The sequence below is a fragment of the Prionailurus bengalensis genome, chromosome B1 (assembly GCF_016509475.1).
Source record: "Prionailurus bengalensis isolate Pbe53 chromosome B1, Fcat_Pben_1.1_paternal_pri, whole genome shotgun sequence".
NCBI classification, from domain to species: Eukaryota; Metazoa; Chordata; class Mammalia; order Carnivora; family Felidae; genus Prionailurus; species Prionailurus bengalensis.
The window spans coordinates 132,818,166-132,841,036 of NC_057344.1; the positions used below are offsets into that span (position 1 = coordinate 132,818,166).

Consider the following 22,871-nt stretch of genomic DNA (forward strand, 5'->3'; position numbering starts at 1 on the left):
TTGTTGATGGTTTCCTTTGCTGTTCAGAAGCTTTTTAGTTTGATGTAACCACATGTACGAATTTCTGTTTTTGCTGCTAGATTTTTGATGTTATATCCAAAAAATAATTGCCAATGTCAAGGAACTTCTTTCCTATTTTTTTTCTAGAGGTCTTACAGTTTCAAGTCTTATGTTTAAGTGTTTAAGTCATATAGAGTTAAATTTGTATGAGTAGTGTGAGATAGGGGTCCAATTTCATTTTTCTGCATGTGGTTATCCAGTTTTCCCAACAACGTTTATTAAAGACACTAGAGTATTCTTGGCTCATTGTAAAATAGTAGCAGACTGTATATGCAAAGGTTTTCTTCTGGTCTCTTGACTAGGTTCCATTGGTCTATGTGTCTGTCTTTTATGCCAGTACCATACTATGTTAATTACTGTAGCTTTTTAGTATAGTTTAAAACAGGAAGTGTGATGAATCCCAATTTACTCTTCTTTATCAAGATTGCTTTGGCTATTTTGGGTCTTTTGTGGTTCAGTACAAACTTCAGGATTTTTTTTTTCTATTTCTGGGAAAAATGCCATTGGAAATTTGAAAGGGATTGCATTGAATCTATAGATGGCTTTGGGTAGAATGGACATTTTAACAGTATTAACTCCTGATCCATTAACATGGAATATCTTTCCATTTCTTTAGGTTTCCTTCAATTATTTTATCACAGTTTCAGTTTTCTTTTACCTCCTTGTTTAAATGTATTCCTAAATACTGTTTTTGATGTCATTATGAATAAGATTGTTTTACGTCTTTTTCAGGTATTTCATTGTTAGTGTATAGAAGCAACTGATTTATGTTTGTCGATTTTACATCCTATAACTTATTAATGCTAACTTTTTGTTGATGGGATCGTCAGAATTTTCTACATGTAAGATCATATCATTTGCAAGCAAAGACAATCTTACTTCCTTTCGATTTAGATGCCTTTTATTCCTTTTTCCTGCCTGATTGCTCTGGCCATTGCTATATTGATTGAGTAGGATAGGTGAGAATGAACATGCTTGACCTGTTCCTGATCTCAGAAGAAAAGCTTTCAATCTCTAAACCTTTCAACATTGAGTATAATGTTAACTGTAGGCTTATCATATATGGCTTTTATTATGTTGGGGTATGTTCCTTCTATTCCCAATTTGTTGACAGCTCTTATGAATTATGTTGTATTTTGTCACATCCTTTTTCTGTATCTGTTGAGATGATATTATTTTTATCTTTCATTCTGTTTAATGTATCACATTTATTGGTGTGCATACATTGAACCATTCTTGCATTCCAGGTATACATCCTGCTTGATCATGGTGTACAATGATTTCAATGTGCTATTAAATTCGGTTTGCTAATATTTTCTTGAGAACTTTTGCCATAGATATTGGTCTGTAGTTTACTTTCCTTGTAGTGTCCTTATGCTTTGGGCATAGGGCAATGCTGGCCTCAAAAATGAGGTTGGTAGTGTTCCCACCTCTTCCATTTTTTGGAAGAATTTGAGAAGTATTCACATTAATTTTTCTTTAAATGTTTGGTAGAATTCACCAGTGAAACCATCTGGGCTTTTTTTATTGGGAAGTTTTTGATTACTGAGTCAATCTCCTTCCTTGTTTTTGGTCTGGTTTGTTTTTAAGTTTATTTATTTATTTTGAGAGAGAAACAGCACAAGTGGGGGGAGGGGCAGAGAGAGGAAGAGAGAATCCCAAGCAGGCACTGCATTGTTAATGCAGAGCCCTATGCGGGGCTTGAACTCACGAAACCATGAGATCATGACCTGAGCCAAAACCAAGAGTGGGACGCTTAACAGATTGAGCCACTCAGGCACCCCAGTTATTGGTCTGTTTTGAAATAGACGTAAGTTGTATGTTTCTAAGAATTTATCAGTTTCTCCTAGGTTGTCTAATTTGTTGATGTATAATTGTTCATAAAAGTCTCTTATGATCCTTTATATTTCTGTAGTAGGAGTTGTAATATCTCCTCTGTCATTTACATAGTTATTTGAGTCCTCTCTCTTTTCTCTTAGTCTAGCTAGAAATTTGTTAGTTTTATCTTTCAAATAAAGATTGAAAGATCTTTATTTGATCTTTCCAGCTCTTAACTTCACTGATCTTTTCTATAGTTTTCCTGGTCTCTATTGCATTTATTTCTGCTCTGATTTTTGTTATTTCCTTCCTTCTGCTAACCTTGGGCTTAGTTTGTTCTTTTTCTAGTCTCTTAAGGTATAAAGTTAGATTGTTTGAGATTCTTCCTTTTTCTCAATGTAGACATTTATTTCTATAAACTTAAAACTACTTTTGCTGCATTCCACAGGTTTTGGTTTGTTGTTCCCATTGTTTGATTCAAGATGTTTTTATTTCCTTTTTTTTTTAAGTTTATTTCTTTATTTTGAGAGAGAGTGAGCATGAGTGGGGAAGTAACAGATAGACAGAGAATCCCAAGAAGACTACATGGTGTCAGTGTGGAGCCCAACTCAGGGATCAGTCTCACAAACCATGAGATCATGACCTGAGCCAAAATCAAGATTTGGTCACTTAACCAACTGAGCCATCCAGGAGCCCCTATTTCCTTTTTGATTTCTTCTTTAACCTATTCCTTGTCCAGCATTATGTATAATTTCCATACATCTTTTGATTTTCCAGCTTCTGCCTATTGCTGATTTCTTTTTTCAAAGCATTGTGGTTGGAAGATACTTGGTTTGATTTCTCTCTTTTTAAATATTTTAAGACATCCTTTGTGATCTATCATCATATGATCTATCTTGGAGACTATTCCACATGCACTTGAGAAGAATGTGTATTCTGTTGTTGGATGGAATGTTCTGTATATATTGGCCCATTTGGTCTAACGTATACTAAAGTCCAATTTTCCTTGTTGATTTTCTGTCTGGATGATCTATCCGTGTTAAACGTGGGATATTGGGGTGCCTGGATGGCTCAGTCAGTTGGGCGTCCGACTTCAGCTCAGGTCATGATCTCACAGCTTGTGAGTTCAAGCCCTGCATCGGGCTCTGTGCTGACAGCTCAGAGCCTGGAGCCTGCTTAGGATTCTGTATGTCCCTCTCCTGTGTCCCTCCCTTGCTTGCACTCTGTCTCTGTCTCTGTCTCTCTCTCTCTCTCTCAAAAATAAATAAAGATTAAAAGTAAATTAATTAATTATTTTTAAAAAGTGGGTTATTGAAGTCCCCTACCATTATTATACTGTTGTCTATTTCTCCTTTCATATCTGTTAGTATCTTCTTAATGTAATTAGGCACTCCAATGTTAGGTGCATATATAACTATGATTGTTAGATTTTTCTTTTTGGTGAATTGACCTCATCAGTATATAATGACTTTATTTAATTCTTGTTAACATTTTTGGCTTAAAACCTATTTTGCAGAAGTATAGCTACTCCTGCTCTTTCAGTTTTCACTTATGTTAATATCTTTTTCCATCCCTTCACTTTGAGTCTGTGTGTGTCCTTAAAGCTGAAATGCGTCTCTTGTAAGCAACATATAGTTAGTTGGGTCTTGTTCTTGTTTGTATACTTGCTTGCTTGTTTTTTCATCCACCTAACTACTGTATATCTTTTGAGAATTCAGTACATTTACATTTAGAGTAATTATTGATAGGTAAGAACTTACTAATGCCATCTTACTATTTTCTGGCTGTTTTGAAGTTCTTTCTTTCTTCTCTCTTCCTACCTTGCTTTGTAAATCGATGATTTTTTTCAACATAGTGTGCTTTGATTTCCTTTATCTTTTGTGAATCTACTGTAGGTTTTTACTCTACTGTTACTGTGAGAAATTTTCAAATTTATGTTAGAATAAATTCTTAGAAATTATCTGGTCCAATCTCTTCATTTTGTGGATGAAGATCCCAAGCACCAGACATTTAAAATAATTTGGCTATTTCCATTCAAAATTAAATGAGACAGGGGATGCCTAGGTGGCTCAGTTAAGCATCTGACACGTGATTTCAAGTCAGCTCATGATCGCACAGTTTGTGAGATCAAGCCCTGCATCTGGCTCTGCGCTAACAGTACAGAACCTGCTTTGGATTCTCTCTCTCTCACCCTCTCTGCCCCTCCCCCTGCTCACAGACTGTCTCTCTCAAAACAAATAAACATTAAAAAAAATTAAATGAGGCATTTTTTTTGTCCCTCAAACTTAATAGCAAACTTATGCATGTTATTAGATATTTACTAAATAGAACTTATTATTGGAAAGCTACTGTTCCTTACCACCTTTAAAACATTTTTATTTTATTTATTTTAATATATTTTCAAGTTAGCTAACATACAGTGTATATAGTGTGCTCTTGGTTTCAGGGGTAGCCACCTTTTTTTTTTTTCTTTTTATTTATTTTAAGAGAGAGAGTGTGAGCAGCAGAGTGGCAGAGAGAGAGGGAGAGAGACAGAATCCCAAACAGATCATGACCTTAGCCCAAATCAAGAGTTGGATACTTAACTGACTGAGCCATACATGTGCCTCACATATTTATTATTATTATTATTATTATTATTATTATTATTAAAGTTTGTTTATTTGTTTATTTTGAGAGAGAGAGAACACAAGCGGGGGGGGGGTGCAGAGAGAGAGGGGGAGAGAGGATCCCAAGCAGGCTCTGTGCTGCCAACAGAGAGCTCCATGTGGGGCTCAAACCCACAAACTATGAGATTATGACCTGAGCTGAAATCAAGAGGTGGACACTTAACCGACTGAGCCATCCAGGTGCCCCTCCCTGCCACCTTTAAACCATCTATTAAGTCTGGTAAAACAATACATTGTAATTGTTTTAAAAAATTTATTGAAAGGGGTGCCTGGGTGGCCAATCTATAGGTCTTCTTGGGGAAAATGTCTACTCTGTTCAGGCCCTCTGCCCATTTTTCAATTGGATCAATTTCATTTTTGGTGTTGAGTTATATAAGCTCTTTATATATTTTGGATATTAACTCCTTATCAGATTATCATTTGCAAATATCTTCTCCCATTCAGTAAGTTGCCCTTTGTTTCTTCATGGTTCCTTCATTGTGTAATAGCTTTTTTAGTTTGGTATAGTCCTGATAGTTTATTTTTGCTTCTCTCTCCCTTGCCTGGGGGACATTCTAGAAAAATGTTGCTAAGGCTGACGTCCAACAGATTACTGCCTGTGTATTCTTTTAGGAGTTTTCTGATTTTGTGTCTCATGTTTAGGTCTTCAATCTATTTTATTTTTGTATAGGGTGTAGGTGGTCCAGTTTCATTCTTTTGCATGGAACTGTCCAATTTTCCCAACACCATTTATTAAAGAGACAGTTTCCCCCCCCCCCCCCATTGTATAGTCTTGCTTCCTTTGTTGTAGATTGTCCATATAAGCATTGGTTGTTTTTGTTTGTTTATTTTTGAGACACAGAAAGAAAGAGAGAGAGAATCCCAAAGGATTCTCTTTGGGATGGCTGTGTGTTGTCAGTCCAGAGCCAGACGTGGGGCTCAAACTCAAACTAACATCATGACCTGAGCTGAAATCAAGAGTCAGACGCTTAACCAACTGAGCCACCTAGGTGCCCCTGTTTTATTTTTTTAATGTCACAACCAACTTGAAAATAGCCCAGTGAATGCTAAATCAGGAAAACAGCAACTTAAAAATGGTAGGAGAGCTTTGGTATTTTACTTGCCCTGCTCAGGGATGGTCCTAAAGATGACAGCCTAGATTTCTAGTGTAGGACCATGATCTGTGGCTTCAGAGGGAACAGAGCTGATCTTGTTCTCAAAAAATTGTGTTTAATTTTTGAGTATAGTTGACACACACTGTTAGTTTCAGGTTTATAACATTGATTTAATTTCTCTATACATTATGTTATATAAGCATGGGCTTATTTCTGGGCTCTTTATTCTCTTCTATTGATTAATGTGTCTATTTTTGTGATAGTGCCGTACTGTTTTGATTATAATAGCTTTTTAATGTATCTTTAAGTCTAGGATTGTTATACCTTCAGCCTCATTCTTTCTCAAGATTGCTTTGGCTGTTTAGGGTCTTTTGTCGTTTCATATCAATTTGATCTAACAATTAATTTGTTCAATTAATTTGTTAATATTTTGATAGGGATTGCATAGAATCTGTAGATTGCTTTGGGGTAATACAGACATTTTAACAATTATTCCAATCTATGAGCACGGTATATATTTCCATTTGTTTTGTCATCTTCAATTTCAATGTTTTATAGTTTTCATCTCCTCAGTTAAATTTATTCCTAGGTATTTTATTCTTTTTGGTACAATTGTGAATGGGATTGTTTTCTTAATTTCTCCTTCTGATACTTGGTCACTAAGTATATAGAAACAGCAACATATTTCTGTATATTAATTTGGTATCATACAAGTTTACTGATTCATTTATTCTAATAGTTTTTTGTCAGAGTATTTAGGGTTTTCTATAGTTAGTATCATGTCATCTGCATATACTGATAGTTTTACATCTTCCTTACCAATTTGGATGCTGTTTATTTCTTCTTCTTGTCTAGTTGCTATGGCTAGGACTTCCAGTACTATGTTGAATAAATGTGGTGAGAGTGGACATCCTTCTCTTGTTCCTGGTCTTAGAGGAAAAGCTTCCAGTTTTTCACCATTGAGTATGATGTTAACTGTGGATTTGTCATATATGGCTTTATTATAATGAGGTATGTTCCCTGAAACACACTTTGTAGAGTTTTTACCATAAACGAATATTGAATTTTGTCAAATACTTTTTCTGTATCTGTTGAGATATAATTTTTATTATCCTTCATCTGTTAATGTATCATGTTGATTGATTTGCAGATATCTAACCATCCTTGTATCCTTGGATTAAATCCCATTTGTTTGTGATAATTGATCCACTGATTTATTTAAACATATCCTTCCCACGCCCCCCCCCCCAATTTTTTTGTGAGAGAGCACACACATGAGCGTGACAGGGGCAGAGAGAGAGGGAGAGAGGGAATCTCAAGATGCAGGTTAGAATTCACAAACTGCAAGATCATGACATGCGCCAAAGTCTGACGCTTAACTGACTAAGCCACCCAGGTCTCCTGGTGAATGATCCTTTTATGTATTATTGAATGTTGTTTGCTAAAATTTTGATTTTTGCATCTATGTGCATCAAGTAGTTTTTTGGTTTGCTTTATAGTGTCTTTAGTTTTGGTATCAGGGTAATGCTGAACTCTTAGAATGAGTTTTGAAGCTTTCTTTCCTCTTCTGGTTTTTGGAATAGTTTGAGAAGAACAGTTGTTAGCTCTTCTCTAAATGTTTGCTAGAATTCACCTATGAAGCCATCTGGTCCTGGACTTTCTGTTGTTTTTTGATTACTGATTCAATTTCATTACTAGTTGATCCATTCAGATTTTCTATTTTTTTCTGATTCAGTTTTGCAAGATTGTATCTTTCTATGAATTCATTCATTTCTTCTTAGTTGTCTACTACTTTTTCATAGTAGTCTCTTATAATCCTTTGTTTTTCTGTGGTGTCAGTTGTAATTTCTCTTTCATTTCTGATTTTATTCAAGTCCTATTTTTCTTGATGAGTCTGGCTAACAGTTTATCAGTTTTGTCTTTCCAAAGAACTAGCTCTTGGTTTTGCTGATCTTTTATATATATGTATATATATAAATGAAATAGAGGCGAAAAATAGAGGCCAAATATATAAATGAAATAGAGGCTACACACACACACACACACACACACACACACACACACACTTCTGCTTTGATCTTTATTATTTCCTTCTTCCTAATATCTTTGTGCTTTGTTATTTTTCTAGTTTTTTTTGAGTGTAAGGCTGGATTGGTTGAGCTTTTCCTTGTTTTTTGAGGTTTAAGATAGACCTGTATCATTATAAACTTCCCTCTTAGAACTGCTTTCACCATGTCCCAAAGTATTTGGACTGTTGTGTTTTCATTTGTTTCCATGTGCTTTTTTAAAAATTTCCTCTTTGATTTCTCTGTTGACCCTTTGGTTGTTTAGTAGCATATTGTTTCGCTTCCATGTGTTTGTGGTTTTTTCTAGTTTTTTTTTTTCTTGTAACTGATTTCTAGTTTTATGCTGTTGTGATCAGAAAAGATGTTTAATAGGATTTCAGTATTATTACATTTATTGAGTTTTTTTTGTAGCCTAACGTGATTTATCTTGGAGAATGTTTCATGTGCACTTGAAAGGAATGTGCATTCTGCTGCTTTGGGGTGGAATGTTTGATATTTATCTGTTAAGTCCATCTAGTCTAATGGGTCATTCAAAGCCACTTTATTGATTTTCTGTCTGGATGATCTAGCTATTGTAAATCAGGTGTTAAAGTCCCCTAATATCATTGTATTACTGTCAATTTTCCCTTTATGTCTATTAATATTTGCCTTATGTATTTAGGGGCTCCAGTGTTGGGTGCATAATCATAACTAGTATATACTCTCTTGTTGGATTGATCCCTTTATGTAATATCCTCCTTTTTCTCTTGTTAATCTTTGTTTTAAAGTCTATCTTGTCTCAGGGGCGCCTGGGTGGCTCAGTTGGTTAAGCGTCCAACTTCAGGTCAGGTCATGATCTCACGGTCCATGAGTTCAAGCCCTGCATTGGGCTCTGTGCTGACAGCTCAGAGCCTGGAGCCTGTTTTAGATTCCGTGTCTCCTTCTCTCTTTGACCCTCCCCCATTCATGCTCTGTCTCTCTCTGTCTCAAAAATAAATAAACGTTAAAAAAATTTTTTTATAAAAAAAATTAAAAAATAAAAAAAATAAAGACTATCTTGTCTGTTATAAATATTGCTTATCCCAGCTTTTCTTCACTTCCATTTGCATGGAGTATCTTTTTCCATCCCTTTACTTTTAGTCTGTGTCATTAAGTCTGAAGCAAGTCTTTTGTAGGTGTGTAAGCAGAATATAGGTGGGTCTTTTTTGTTTTGTTTTTTTAATCCACTCAGTTACCTTATGTTTTTTTTATTGGAACATTTAGCCCATTTAATTATTGATAAGTATGTACTTATTGCCAATTTGTTAATTGTTTTCTCATTATTTTTGTAGTTGTTCTATGTTCCCTCCTTCTTCTCTTGCTCTCTTCCCTTGTGATTGATGGCTTTCTTTAGTATTACACTTGGATTCTTTTCTCATTACTTTTTTGTGTATCTATCAGAGTTTGTTGGTTTGTGGTTATCATAATGTTCATATACAGTAAAACCTTGGTTTGTGAGCATAATTCGTTCCAGAAACATGCTTATAATCCAAAGCACTTGTATATCAAAGTGAATTTCCCCATAAGAAATGGCAACTCAGATGATTCCTTCCATAACCCAAAAATATTCATATAAAAATGATTACAATACTGTAATATAAAATAAGGAAGAAATTAAAAAATATAAAGAAAAATAAGTTAACCTGCACTTACTTTTGAAAACCTTGATGGCTGGTATGAGGGAGGCAAGAGAGGGGAGGGTTATTATTGCAGGATGACTTTAGCTAACACTAATGGAATCTTCTTCTGCATGGGGGCCATTGTATATGCTCACACGGATGTTGACAGCAGTAAAGTATTAATAAACTCTTGTCATATACTGTATTTAATGTAACTGGTAATAAGGCAGCTGAGGAAAGGGTCTGTATCTAAGGGCAGGCTGCCCTACAATGAAGCAAAGCATTCCTTGTATGGAAAAGCAAAAAACTGTCCATACGTGCTTTGAAGTGACAAAAAATACACTAGTTCCAGTTGTGGGCACCTTCCAAAGTTCTGAAAAATCACAGATTTCTGCCAAACACTGCGGCCTGAGACCAAGCATCCAAGCATGGGAGACAATTACCCACAATCCCACAGCAAGAGAGAGAGAGAACCACTGGCTCGGTTGTGATCATGTGACACTCAGTGTCACGTACTACTACTGCAAGACATCGTTCGTTTTTCAAGTTAAAATTTATTACAAATGTTTGCTCGTCTTGCAGAACACTCACAGAAGTTACAACCCAAGGTTTTTCTATCTATATTGGGCACTTAAGCAAATTCTCACAAGAACTAGATTTGTACTTTCTACCTCCACATTTTATGTATGTCATATTTTATATCCTTTGTTTTGTGAATCTCTTAACTAATTTCTCAGGTATCATGGATTTTACTATTTTTGTTTTTTAACCTTCACACTAGTTTTATAAGTGCTGTATGTTTGCTTTTACTCATACATTGTTTTCTTTTGTTTTGTTTTTCCCTTCACAGTTTTCTTCTAATTATGGCCTTTCCTTTTCTGCTTAAAGAATCCCTTGGGGGCGCCTGGGTGGCTCAGTCGTTAAGCATCTGACTTCTGCTCAGGTTATGATCTCATGACCAAGTCCCATGTCTGGTGAGCTCAAACCCCACATCAGGTGAGCATGAGCCCCACTTCAGGTGAGCTCAAGCCCTTCTTCGGGTAACACACAAGCCCCGGGTGAGCTCCACTTCTCTGTCACTTGTGGGATTCTCTCTGCTCCTCGCTCACTTGCACTTCTATCTCAATAAATAAATACATTAAATTAAAAAAAATCTTGGGGCGCCTAGGTGGCGCAGTCGGTTAAGCGTCCGACTTCAGCCAGGTCACGATCTCGCGGTCCGTGAGTTCAAGCCCCGCGTCAGGCTCTGAGCTGATGGCTCGGAGCCTGGAGCCTGTTTCCGATTCTGTGTCTCCCTCTCTGCCCCTCCCCCGTTCATGCTCTCTCTCCCAAAAATAAATAAAAAGTTGGAAAAAAAAATTAAAAAAAAAATCTTTTGAACATTTCTAGTAAGACTGGTTAGTGGTAATGAACTCCTCTATCTTATGTATGTGTGGGAAACTTGTGATTATGAATGATCACCTTGTCAGGTGGAGTATTCTTGGTTGTAGGTTTTTTCCTTTCAGCACTTTGAATAGATCATACCACTCTCTTGTTTGCAGTTTCTGCTGAAAATCAGCTGATAGCCTTATGGAGTTTCCTTTGTATGTAATTAGTTGTTTCTCTCTTGCTGCTTTTAAGATTTTGTCTTTATCTTTAATCTTTGACATTTTAATTATTATATGTCGTGGTGTGGATCTCCTTGGGTTCATTTTGTTTGGGGTTCTCTGTGTTTCCTGGACCTACATATCTATTTCCTTCCCAAGATTAGAGAAGTTTTCAGCTATTATTTAAGTTTTCTCCTTTTTCTCTCTCTTCTCCTGGGACTTTCTAGAATATGCATGTTACTATACTTCACACTCTGATAGAGATCCCTTAACCTAGCCTCATTTCCTTTTCTGTTTTCTTTTTGATGTTCAGCTTGCATGCTTTCCATTACCCTTTCAGATTGCTGATCCATTCTTTGTGTCCTCTAATCTACTGTTGATTCCCTCCGGAGTATTTTTCACACAATTATTCTTCAACTGTGATTGGTTCTCTTGTATAATTTTCATCTCTTTGTTGAAGGTCTCACAATTCACATACACTTTTCTGAAGTCCGATAAGCATCTTTATGACCATTAGTTTGAACACCATATCAAGTTACTTATCTCTATTTTATTTAGTTCTTTTTCTGAAGGTTTGTCTTGTTCTTTCATTTAGAGCATATCCCTCTGTTTCCTCATTTTGTTTGACTTTCTGTGTTTCTATGAATCAGGCAGAACAGCAACTTCTCTAAGACCTGAAGGAATGGCTTTGTGTATGGTCATCCCATGTAGATTACACATGCCTTTTGACTTTGGTTAGCCAGCTAGAGCGGTAGCAGGTGCAGACTAGAGTCCCTGGGCCACTCAGCACTGGGGCAGTCCTGAAGGGATGGCGAGAACTGGAGTGGGCACAGGTTGAGGGGTCCCAGGGTACTCCGCACAGGGTGTGCCCAAAGCCAAAGTGGGTAAAGCTTGTGCAAAGGGTCAAGGGTATTCCATACTGGGAGTACCTAGGTGTGGTAAGTGGAGCTGAGGTGTGCCATGCTGGGAGGTCTTGGGGTACTCTTTCCCCAGGGTTCTGGCAAGACAACTTGAGCCAAAATAGGTGAAGGCCTGGGGTATTCTGGGATACTTTGCACCTTGGTAAGACTGCTATAGTTCTATGGTGGGTGTTGTCCAGGGGTGTCCCAGTATATGCCATACTGGGGCCACCTTGTGCAGTCTCCTTTAGGGGATGGCCTGGCCCTACTTCTATGTGCACTATCAAGGTGGAGGGAGAATGTAAACAATGGTACTCACCTGCCTCTTAGACTCCAAAGAGTATTCTGCAGCTCCCCCACTGTTTGGTAGAGCTCTAAGGCTCATTTGTTCATATTGTAGTTGCTCATTAAACTGTGGTGTTTTTTCCCGATGCACCAGGGTAGCCAGGGCTGGTGTGGTCTGGGGCTCAGGACTTGCTGAGGGCAGTGGGGTGGTTAGGGCATCCAGATACTGCTCTTTCCTGTGCTGGTGGAGGAGAGGCCATAAACAGTGGCACTTGCCAGCTTCTCTAACATCCCATGGTTTGGTGGAGGGTTAGTTCCTTTATATTCTAATTGCCCATTTAAGCCACAGCTTTTTTCTGTGCCCCAGGACAGACAAATCTACTCAGTCCCTAGTACTGTCTTTCCTGCTGCAATTCACAGCATTGGGAGTAGGGTTCTTGTTATCTCTATAGATAGGTATAGGCTTGGTGTGTCCATACAGGCAGTGAGTTCAGGGTCTTCCAGAGCTGCCATCTTGGACTATCCCTCCATGCATTTTTTTTTTTAATATGGTTTCCATACAACACCCAGTGCTCATCCCAACAGGTGACCTCCTCAGTGCCCATCACCCAACCCCCTCCCTGCCACCCCCCATCAACCCTCAGTTCTCAGTTTCTAAGAGTCCCTTATGGTTTGGCTCCTGCCCTGTTTTTTTTTTTTTCCCCCCTTCCCCTCCCCCATGGTCTTAAGACACATACCATATGTTTTCACTCTTATGTGGATCCTGAGAAACTTAACAGAAGTCCATGCACTCTTCTACTTCTGCTGCCACTCTGCTTTCAGAGTGGCAGGGACTGACTCCTCCTCCACATGCACCCTCCCCATCCACAGTTTTCTTCTTAAAACCAGGCTCAAGTCCTATCACTGCCTCCTACCCCACCCCAAAGTTCTGAACATTTTGACAAATCCTGCTTGGCTACCAACTCAAGTTCCAATGTTTAGCCTGGTTCCTCAGCACGAAAGCTACTTTCTTTCTCCTCAGTCTTATTTACCATTATTCTATTTCCTCTGATGCTCTCTTCAAATTGTTCCTGGCCCTTCCCTAAATATGCTCCCATGTTCAAGCCTTTGCTAAGGCCTTCTCCTCCATGCAAAATGCCTTTTCACTCATCACAACCTTCAGAAATCCCATCCATTCATAAGGCTACTTGCTTCCCCGATCCTGGGTACTGCCCCTGCTTTCTTTCCCATTCCCCTAGTGCTTGCTTTTACTTTCTTATGACTGGAACCAAATTCAACCTTGTATTATTTGAGTAGATAATTCTTCTATTGAAAGCAAGCTACTCGTTCTGCAAATACAATAAGAAGTAGTTTTAAGTTAAAACACCAAATTTATTGCATAATATTGAACTATATGCACACACATAGAAAATAAACATTTCATATAACTGTATATCTTTTTTATTCTTGTATTATAAAGACTGAAAAAACTACCAATTTAGCCATTGAAATAACTTTTAAAACCAAAAAAAAAAAAAAAAAAAGCAAAATCTACATCCTTCATTGAGATTTGATGCTGTATCACGGTTCATAAATACTTCATTTTATATAAATAAGTCTTTCCTCTAGTGACTAGGAATTTAAAATTAGGCTGACATGGATTCTTTGATCATGTAGAATTTTCTTATCCCATGATGAAGAAGATTGAGCATGTCATTATTTTTGATACATATATTTGCTTTAAACACAATCCCCCCTGAAATCCCACTGTAAACAAACATTTCAAATGCAATAAACAAAAGATCCGTAATATAGAATGTCCTTAAGTGTTAGCAATTAGGGAAAAGGAAAAAAAAATAGAAATTTTGCAATTTAAATAGAAATTAAAAAATAGACTGCATGCATCCACTAGAAGGAGAGGAAGGGAGCATTAAGTCAGATAACAACAATGGGATGAAGTAAGAGCAAAAGGGAAGGAGAGGAAGAAAAGAGAACGTGGTAGAAGGTATAAATTGATAAGGAAAGAGGACAAGAAATTTATTATTTCTACTTTCCTTGGAGAAGCAACTTGCTCCAGAAGCGAGATAACTGAAGGGGTGGGGGGGGTGGTCTATCACCTCACCTTATTGTCGAAGGTACTTGGCTGAACAACAAAACAAAATTTGGCTCAGCGGCAACGCTAAGCTGCTCTACACATCTTTAAGTAGGTCCAGGCAGAGCCAGGGGGAGATTGCTAGTCCCTCAATAACTTCTTGTAAAGCAAGATGTGTTCATAAAGGCTCCCACAAATTCTCAAGAGTTCAGCCAAAGTAATGGACCCAGATCCAGCTTCCTGGAATTGGGAATTTCTGAAGTAGTCCTTTCCCCTTTAGTCCTTACAGTAGGGCTGCAACAAGCCAGAAGCATTTCCAAGTCTGCAGAGAAAGGAGACGTTCCGCACGTGCAGGTGAGAAAGGACACATTAGTCAAAATCATTCTTGCAGAGGAATGAGAAGAGAGGACAGGAAGCACTGTGAGGAAATATCAGGGCTGAGAGAGACATCTGGGAAGTAAGAGTTTAAAATTCCACTGCCATTGTATCCAGCAGAGTGCAACATACTCACAAGTGCAAGGAACACTACTAGGTAATTTGGTTTAAAGACAAAAATGCCTCCCATATTAAGAGCCAATTTTTCACCCCATCCCTAACCCCTGATTTTTCAAAAGGGTTGCTTACTGCTCACAAGCCCAGAAACACATCTACTGGGTTCAGAATTCAAAAGTCCCAACTCACTTATACAATAAAAAAATAGAACTCCCTCCCCATGGTTTTCTGTATGGGCCTCAATGTGGACACCGAGGAAGGGAGGGAAATCTGGGGCAAGCTGGGGAGCCTCAAGCCAAACTGAACCCCTCATAGTTGTCAAGGGCCTGGGTCAGCCGTGCACTCAGGATCTCTTTGCTGCTGTATTTGGGGAGATCAAGAAGATTGTAACAAGTGTGGGCCACGGGCAAGTACTCCTCCCCGCTGGCTGTGGACTGGATGACGATCTGCAGGCTTGCCATGCCATAGATGGGGATCCGATCACTGCCCGTCAGGAACACTGAGGAGAAAGGGAACCGGCATTACCAGCTGCGCAACGAGGAGCTGCTCTCCGCAGAAAGGAGAGGAAGGTGTGACACCCTGTGGATCGCCTGAGAAGTACACTTTCATGTGCCAATATGGATGGCATTCATATTGATACATGCTTGTTCTTATAAAGCAAAAGAGACTGCCTTTTAAATCCTGTTTTTTGGTTGTATATGGATAAAAATTCTGTTTCTCACTGGCTAATTTCAGACCCTGATTATATACTGATACAAATAATCCATCCAATTGAAAGATGCTCAAAAATGCCCTCAAATAAAAGATGGCCTCAATCAAATGTATGTCCTCATAAATGTTATGAGCCTTCACAGAATCCAAGAGGAAAGGAATTGCTGATAGAGGAAAAGAAGAGCTTACCTTAGGGGAAACCAGGAAGAAGACTATAACCTATGTGACCTCAAGGTCTCCTCTTACCAAGTGTCTAGTGCATATAACCCTCCTTAGCTAATGAATATCCATTTGGGATCTGTTTGCTCCTTTCCCTATTTTTTTAAAACAGAAGAGCTGACACTGATATTCTGTTAGACATCTCACTCTTGGAACACTGTGACTTGGCAAAAACAAAACAAAACAAACAAACAAAAAAACAATGCAGCTGTCTTTCTCTGTTTTCTGGCACTACATAATCTCAGAGTTAATTGCTGGAAATTACTAGAAACAAATCACTGGTTAAGGAGCGCTTTCAACTAACCTATTACCTGAGGCTATGATATGTAAACATTCTTGCCAAAATCTGTAGTTACTAAAAATTTCCACAAGTCTAATGATCTCGGAAGAGAAAAATGTCTTTTAAGGAAATCTCCATGACCACAAGCAGGTTCCTCTTGGTTGTTATAGCACTATGAGCTCCCTTGATACACTTTAACCTATTTGACTTATATGCCACTGATTCCCAAGAGCCAATGTAACTAGGCAGAGGGGAAGCAGGGCTTTTTTTAAGCATTCTTGTGTGAGCCCAACTTCCTCCATCCTTACTCCATGGAAGCACAAGAATGTGGAGGTAAATCCTGCATTAATATTAATATATGCTCATTCTTATAAAGCAAAAGGGACTACCTTTCAACTCCTATTGTTTTGTTTTATATGGATAAAAATTTTATACTATTCACTGGCTAATTTCTGGTCCAATTATATACAGTCACAAAGATTTCAACTATTTTTAAAAGGCTGGGGGCGCCTGGGTGGCGCAGTCGGTAAGCGTCCGACTTCAGCCAGGTCACGATCTCGCGGTCCGTGAGTTCGAGCCCCGCGTCGGGCTCTGGGCTGATGGCTCAGAGCCTGGAGCCTGTTTCTGATACTGTGTCTCCCTCTCTCTCTGCCCCTCCCCCGTTCATGCTCTGTCTCTCTCTGTCTCAAAAATAAATAAACGTTGAAAAAAAGAAAAAAAAAAAAATTTTTAAAGGCTGAATTTGGGGACACCCGGGTGGCTCATTCGGTTAAGGATCCGACTCTTGATTTCAGCTCAGGTTATGATCCCAGGGTCGTGGGATCAAGCCTGCGTTGGCTCTGCACTGAGAGTGGAGCTTGCCTGAGATTCTCCTCCCCCCGCACCGCCCCTCTGCCCCACTCATTCTCCTTCTCTCTCAAATAATATAAAATAGAATAGAATGGCTGAATTTGTTCACCTAAACTCAGCTTCATTCTCCTTTCCAGATATTACCCTTCTTAAATGCCACCCAGCCAGTGATCAAGGACCATATATTATAGGCTTCCATGTACGTGTAATGTCCAAAACAGGCACACCCACAGAGCCAGAAAGTAGACTGGTGGCAGAGGGGAGGAGGTGCTGTGAGAGGTTGGGAAGAAATGCGGATTGATTAAAGAGTTCGAGGTTTCTTAAGATGATGAACGTGTTCTAAAAATTATTGATAGTTTCAAAACTCTGTGAATATACTAAAAACCACTGAATTATACACTTTAATTGGGTGAGTTGTATGCTTTGTGAATTATATATCTCAATAAAACTATTAAAAACCATATCTCCCCAGTTATATCTGCAGCGGGCACTGTAAAATCTTCAAAAGTCTAGAGAGATAAGGGAAGTTAACCAGATTCCATCAAAATAATATTTAAAGGTATCACATATGAAATAACTAATATTTTTAGAGCAATGGAAAAATCAATGAAATGTTTTTCTTCCTTGATTCAACACATCCTGTTAGGCAACAAATACTGAGTAACAAGCTGTGTTTGCCTGAGATACCATTAAGACAAGAAGTGTCGATTATTTCCCTTATTTACTCTTCTCCATTTAAAAGAGTTGACCTTAACCTATGGAGTACATCATCCTACACCATATGCAACACTGAAGTGTGGACAAACACCATATTAACATTACTGATACTTACAGAGAAACTTCTTCTTCTTTTCCAATGGAAATTCATGAAATGTTTCCCAAAATAGTTTCACAGTGGGATGTGTGGCTGAGTAATCACCCTTGTAGATGGCAGTCTGCCCAAAAAAGACAAAAAGAAAAAAAAATCTATCTTAAAGGAGAGGACATACATGTGTAGAGGACATACATTTGTGTACCATTTGCAGTTGAGACTAAGAAAGAACCCCTGAGACACAGGAAGCCTCTGATTCCTATTCAACCACAGAACACTTGGAAGACCATGGTCTGGGCACAGCTACCCAAGCCACTGCTGCTTCCTTGGAGGTAAAGACAGTGCCGTTTGTGCTCACCTCTTCTAGTTCTTCCCAGTTGTAGTTGCTGTTTCCCACCATCATAGCCCTTAGTTCTGAAGGCTGGAAGAGCTCGAGCACCTTGCCACCACACACTTTTAGGAAGCCACTGGAGAAGGCTGTGTACCATTCGTGAACTGAGATTTGGAAGACATAATTCACATAAGCATCCACGAATTCCTGCCTGCCAGAAGACCAAAGAAATAGAACACATTTAGCCCAAAGTCTTACAGAGTTTATCAAGTTCACCTTCTAACACAGAGGTTGAGAGAGATTAAAAGTGGAATTTCATCAAATTCTCGCACCATGAGGCATCCGTAGGTTACTGCCCAGCCCTAGGATTCCATGAGAGTTTCAGGTGATCGGGGAGCAGGGAAGCCAGGTAGGAAGGGGAGGAGACAAGGCAGGTAGAGCTGTACCACTGACTTTATTTTACCTGAGGAGCTCCAGATTTCATCTTGCTTATTAGGGTCCTACTTAAAATTTAGTTTGAAAAAAGTAAAGACTCTCTGCTTAAAAAAAAAGTCTAAGATAATGACTCTAGGCTTCTTCCTTTCTCTTCAGAAACGAGTAAAGTTAAACCATCTGATATTTGCATCCTCACCTATTCTAAAAGCTAATTTCTGGAAAGCACTGTCTTATACAATGGGTTTCATCTGACTAATAATCAGTCAAATGCAAATTAAGACACTAACTTCCTGCAAGTCTGGTTCACAGCAAGTTGGCTTCCTGGGCTGCAATTGTAGATAAGGGGTTGGTTTTCTAGGCAGGTTTCTGCAGGTTGCAGGTCAGAGTTCTATTTTCATATATGGTCTGGCCATCATCTGTGTGCATTCAGTGTCTCACTAGTGGGAATGTAAACTGTGAATTGAGACATACACATCTAGGAGAAAAACTTACCAATATCTAGAGAAGTTGAAAACGTAAATACCTTTTGACTGAGCTAACCCTACTACCAGGTGGGTGGCCGAGAGAGACTCTCATGTGAGTGCACAAGTACACAGATGTTCACTGCACCATCTTCTTATAATACACAGAATTGTAAGACACAAAACTAAATATCCACTAACATGAGAATGGACAAAAAAAGATGGTATGGTCATATGACAGAAACCATTTAAGCACAGCACTCTAATGGAATTAACTATACCCGTATTTATCAAAATGAACGGAATCTCAAGAACAATGTTTAAGTGAAACCCAAGTTTTTTAATGTTAAGTACAATATGATAGCATATACTAAGTTGTTTTTTAACGTTTACAACAATACTATCTATAAGAGTCAGAGGCTCTGCCACTTACAGCCTGTGACCCATGGGTAAGTTATTTAATCTCTTTGTGCCTCAATCCCTTCATCTGTAAAATGGGAAAAGTAAGAGTATAAACTCATGGGACTGTTATAAAAATTAAATGAGTTAATCCATGAAGAGTTCTTAGAACCAAGGCTGTTTATAAATAGTAGCAATTACTACTGCTGGTGGGAATACAAACTGGTACAGCCACTCTGGAAAACAGTATGGAGGTTCCTCAAAAAATTAAAAATAGACCTAGCAACTGCACTACTAGGTATTTATTCAAGAGATACAGGTGTGCTGTTTCAAAGGGGCACATGCACACCAATGTTTACAGCAGCGCTGTCAACAACAGCCAAAGTATGGAAAGAGACCCAATGTCCATCAACAGATGAGTGGATAAGGAAGATATGGTGACTTTGGCAAGATGGGCTCACCGCGTGTCCTGCTGATCACTTAGATTCCACCTACACCTGCCTAAAAACCCAGAAAAACAACAGAGGATTAGCAGAATGGAGTCGCCAGAGCCAAGCGCAGACGAGAGGCCCACGGAAGAGGGTAGGAAGGGCGGCGAGGCGGTGCGCGCTCCACGGACTGGTGGGAGGGAGCCGGGGCGGAGGGGCGGCTCGCCGGCCAGGCAGAGCCCCCGAGTCTGGCTGGCAAAAGCGGAGGGACCGGGCGGACTGTGTTCCGACAGCAAGCGCGACTTAGCGTCTGGGAGGACATAAGTTAGCAGCTCTGCTCAGAAAGCGGGAAGGCTGGAGGACAAAGGGAGGGAGAGCTGCTGAGCCCCCGGACGACAGAGCTCAATTTGACGGTGAACAAAGGCGCTCGCCAGCGCCATCTCCCCCGCCCATCCCCCAGCCAAAATCCCAAAGGGAACCAGTTCCTGCCAGGGAACTTGCTCGCCGCGCAAACACCCAACTCTGTGCTTCTGCGGAGCCAAACTTCCGGCAGCAGATCTGACTCCCTCCCAGTGCCACAGGGCTCCTCCTGAAGTGGATCACCTAAGGAGAAGCGAGCTAAGCCTGCCCCTCCTGCCCCCGTGCACCTTGCCTACCCACCCCAGCTAATACGCCAGATCCCCAGCATCACAAGCCTGGCAGGGTGCAAGTAGCCCAGACGAGCCACACCACCCCACAGTGAATCCCGCCCCTAGGAGAGGGGAAGAGAAGGCACACACCAGTCTGACTGTGGCCCCAGCGGTGGGTTGGGGGCAGACATCAGGTCTCACTGCGGCCCCGCCCACCAACTCCAGTTATACACCACAGCACAGGGGAAGTGCCCTGCAGGTCCTCACCACGCCAGGGACTATCCAAAATGACCAAGCGGAAGAACTGCCCTCAGAAGAATCTCCAGGAAATAACAACAGCTAATGAGCTGATCAAAAAGGATTTAAATAATATAACAGAAAGTGAATTTAGAATAATAGTCATAAAATTAATCGCTGGGCTTGAAAACAGTATACAGGACAGCAGAGAATCTCTTGCTACAGAGATCAAGGGCCTAAGGAACAGTCACGAGGAGCTGAAAAACGCTTTAAATGAAATGCAAAACAAAATGGAAATGACGACAGCTCGGATTGAAGAGGCAGAGGAGAGATTAGGTGAACTAGAAGATAAAGTTATGGAAAAAGAGGAAGCTGAGAAAAAGAGAGATAAAAAAATCCAGGAGTATGAGGGGAAAATTAGAGAACTAAGTGATACACTAAAAAGAAATAATATACGCATAATTGGTATCCCAGAGGAGGAAGAGAGAGGGAAAGGTGCTGAAGGGGTACTTAAAGGAATAATAGCTGAGAACTTCCCTGAACTGGGGAAGGAAAAAGGCATTGAAATCCAAGAGGCACAGAGAACTCCCTTCAGACGTAACTTGAATCGATCTTCTGCACGACATATCATAGTGAAACTGGCAAAACACAAGGATAAAGAGAAAATTCTGAAGGCAGCAAGGGGTAAACATGCCCTCACATACAAAGGGAGACCTATAAGACTCGTGACTGATCTCTCTTTTGAAACTTGGCAGGCCAGAAAGAATTGGCACGAGATTTTCAGGGTGCTAGACAGAAAAAATATGCAGCCGAGAATCCTTTATCCAGCAAGTCTGTCATTTAGAATAGAAGGAGAGATAAAGGTCTTCCCAAACAAACAAAAACTGAAGGAATTTGTCACCACTAAACCAGCCCTACAAGAGATCCTAAGGGGGACCCTGTGAGACAAAGTCCCAGAGGCATCACTACAAGCATAAAACATACAGACATCACAATGACTCTAAACCCGTAATTTCTATAATAACACTGAATGTAAATGGATTAAATGCACCAACCAAAAGACATAGGGTATCAGAATGGATAAAAAAAACAAGACCCATCTATTTGCTGTCTACAAGAGACTCATTTTAGACCTGAGGACACCTTTAGATTGAGAGTGAGGGGATGGAGAACTATTTATCATGCGACTGGAAGCCAAAAGAAAGCTGGAGTAGCCATACTTATATCAGACAAACTAGACTTTAAATTAAAGGCTGTAACAAGAGATGAAGAAGGACATTATATAATAGTTACAGGGTCTATCCATCAGGAAGAGCTAACAATTATAAATGTCTATGCGCCAAATACCGGAGCCCCCAAATATATAAAACAATTACTCATAAACATAAGCAACCTTATTGATAAGAATGTGGTAATTGCAGGGGACTTTAACACCCCACTTACAGAAATGGATAGATCATCTAGACACACGGTCAATAAAGAAACAAGGGCCCTGAAGGAGACATTGGATGAGATGGACTTGACAGATATATTTAGAACTCTGCATCCCAAAGCAACAGAATATACTTTCTTCTCGAGTGCACATGGAACATTCTCCAAGATAGATCATGTACTGGGTCACAAAACAGCCCTTCATAAGTACACAAGAATTGAAATTATACCATGCATACTTTCAGACCACAATGCTATGAAGCTTGAAATCAACCACAGAAAAAAGTCTGGAAAACCTCCAAAAGCATGCAGGTTAAAGAACACCCTACTAACGAATGAGTAGGTCAACCAGGCAATGAGAGAAGAAATTAAAAAATATATGGAAACAAATGAAAATGAAAATACAACAATCCAAACGCTTTGGGATGCAGCGAAGGCAGTCCTGAGAGGAAAATACATTGCAATCCAGGCCTATCTCAAGAAACAAGAAAAATCCCAAATACAAAATCTAACAGCACACCTAAAGGAACTAGAAGCAGAACAGCAAAGGCAGCCTAAACCCAGCAGAAGAAGAGAAATAATAAAGATCAGAGCAGAAATAAACAATATAGAATCTAAAAAAACTGTAGAGCAGATCAACGAAACCAAGAGTTGGTTTTTTGAAAAAATAAACAAAATTGACAAACCTCTAGCCAGGCTTCTCAAAAAGAAAAGGGAGATGACCCAAATAGATACAATCATGAATGAAAACGGAATTATTACAACCAATCCCTCAGAGATACAAACAATTATCAGGGAATACTATGAAAACTTATATGCCAACAAATTGGACAACCTGGAAGAAATGGACAAATTCCTGAACACCCACACACTTCCAAAACTCAATCAGGAGGAAATAGAAAGCTTGAACAGACCCATAACCAGCAGAGAAATTGAATCGGTTATCAAAAATCTCCCAACAAATAAGAGTCCA

The 22,871-nt window shown here is 39.4% G+C and overlaps 1 protein-coding gene across 3 annotated transcripts in view; it reads right to left on the bottom strand.

Moving 5' to 3' along the window:
- Positions 1-13,464: 13,464 nt before the first annotated feature.
- The window catches only part of HERC3 (HECT and RLD domain containing E3 ubiquitin protein ligase 3), a 118,271-nt gene continuing 108,864 nt past the window's right edge, over positions 13,465-22,871 (bottom strand). For all 3 annotated transcript variants that reach the window (XM_043572194.1, XM_043572196.1, XM_043572195.1), the window contains exons 24-26: positions 17,906-18,089; positions 17,569-17,671; positions 13,465-15,176 (exon numbers count right to left, since the gene is read on the bottom strand). In XM_043572194.1, the coding sequence (XP_043428129.1) occupies positions 14,968-15,176; positions 17,569-17,671; positions 17,906-18,089 (496 nt within the window). In that variant the 3' untranslated portion in view covers positions 13,465-14,967. The remainder of the gene's footprint in view (positions 15,177-17,568; positions 17,672-17,905; positions 18,090-22,871) is intronic.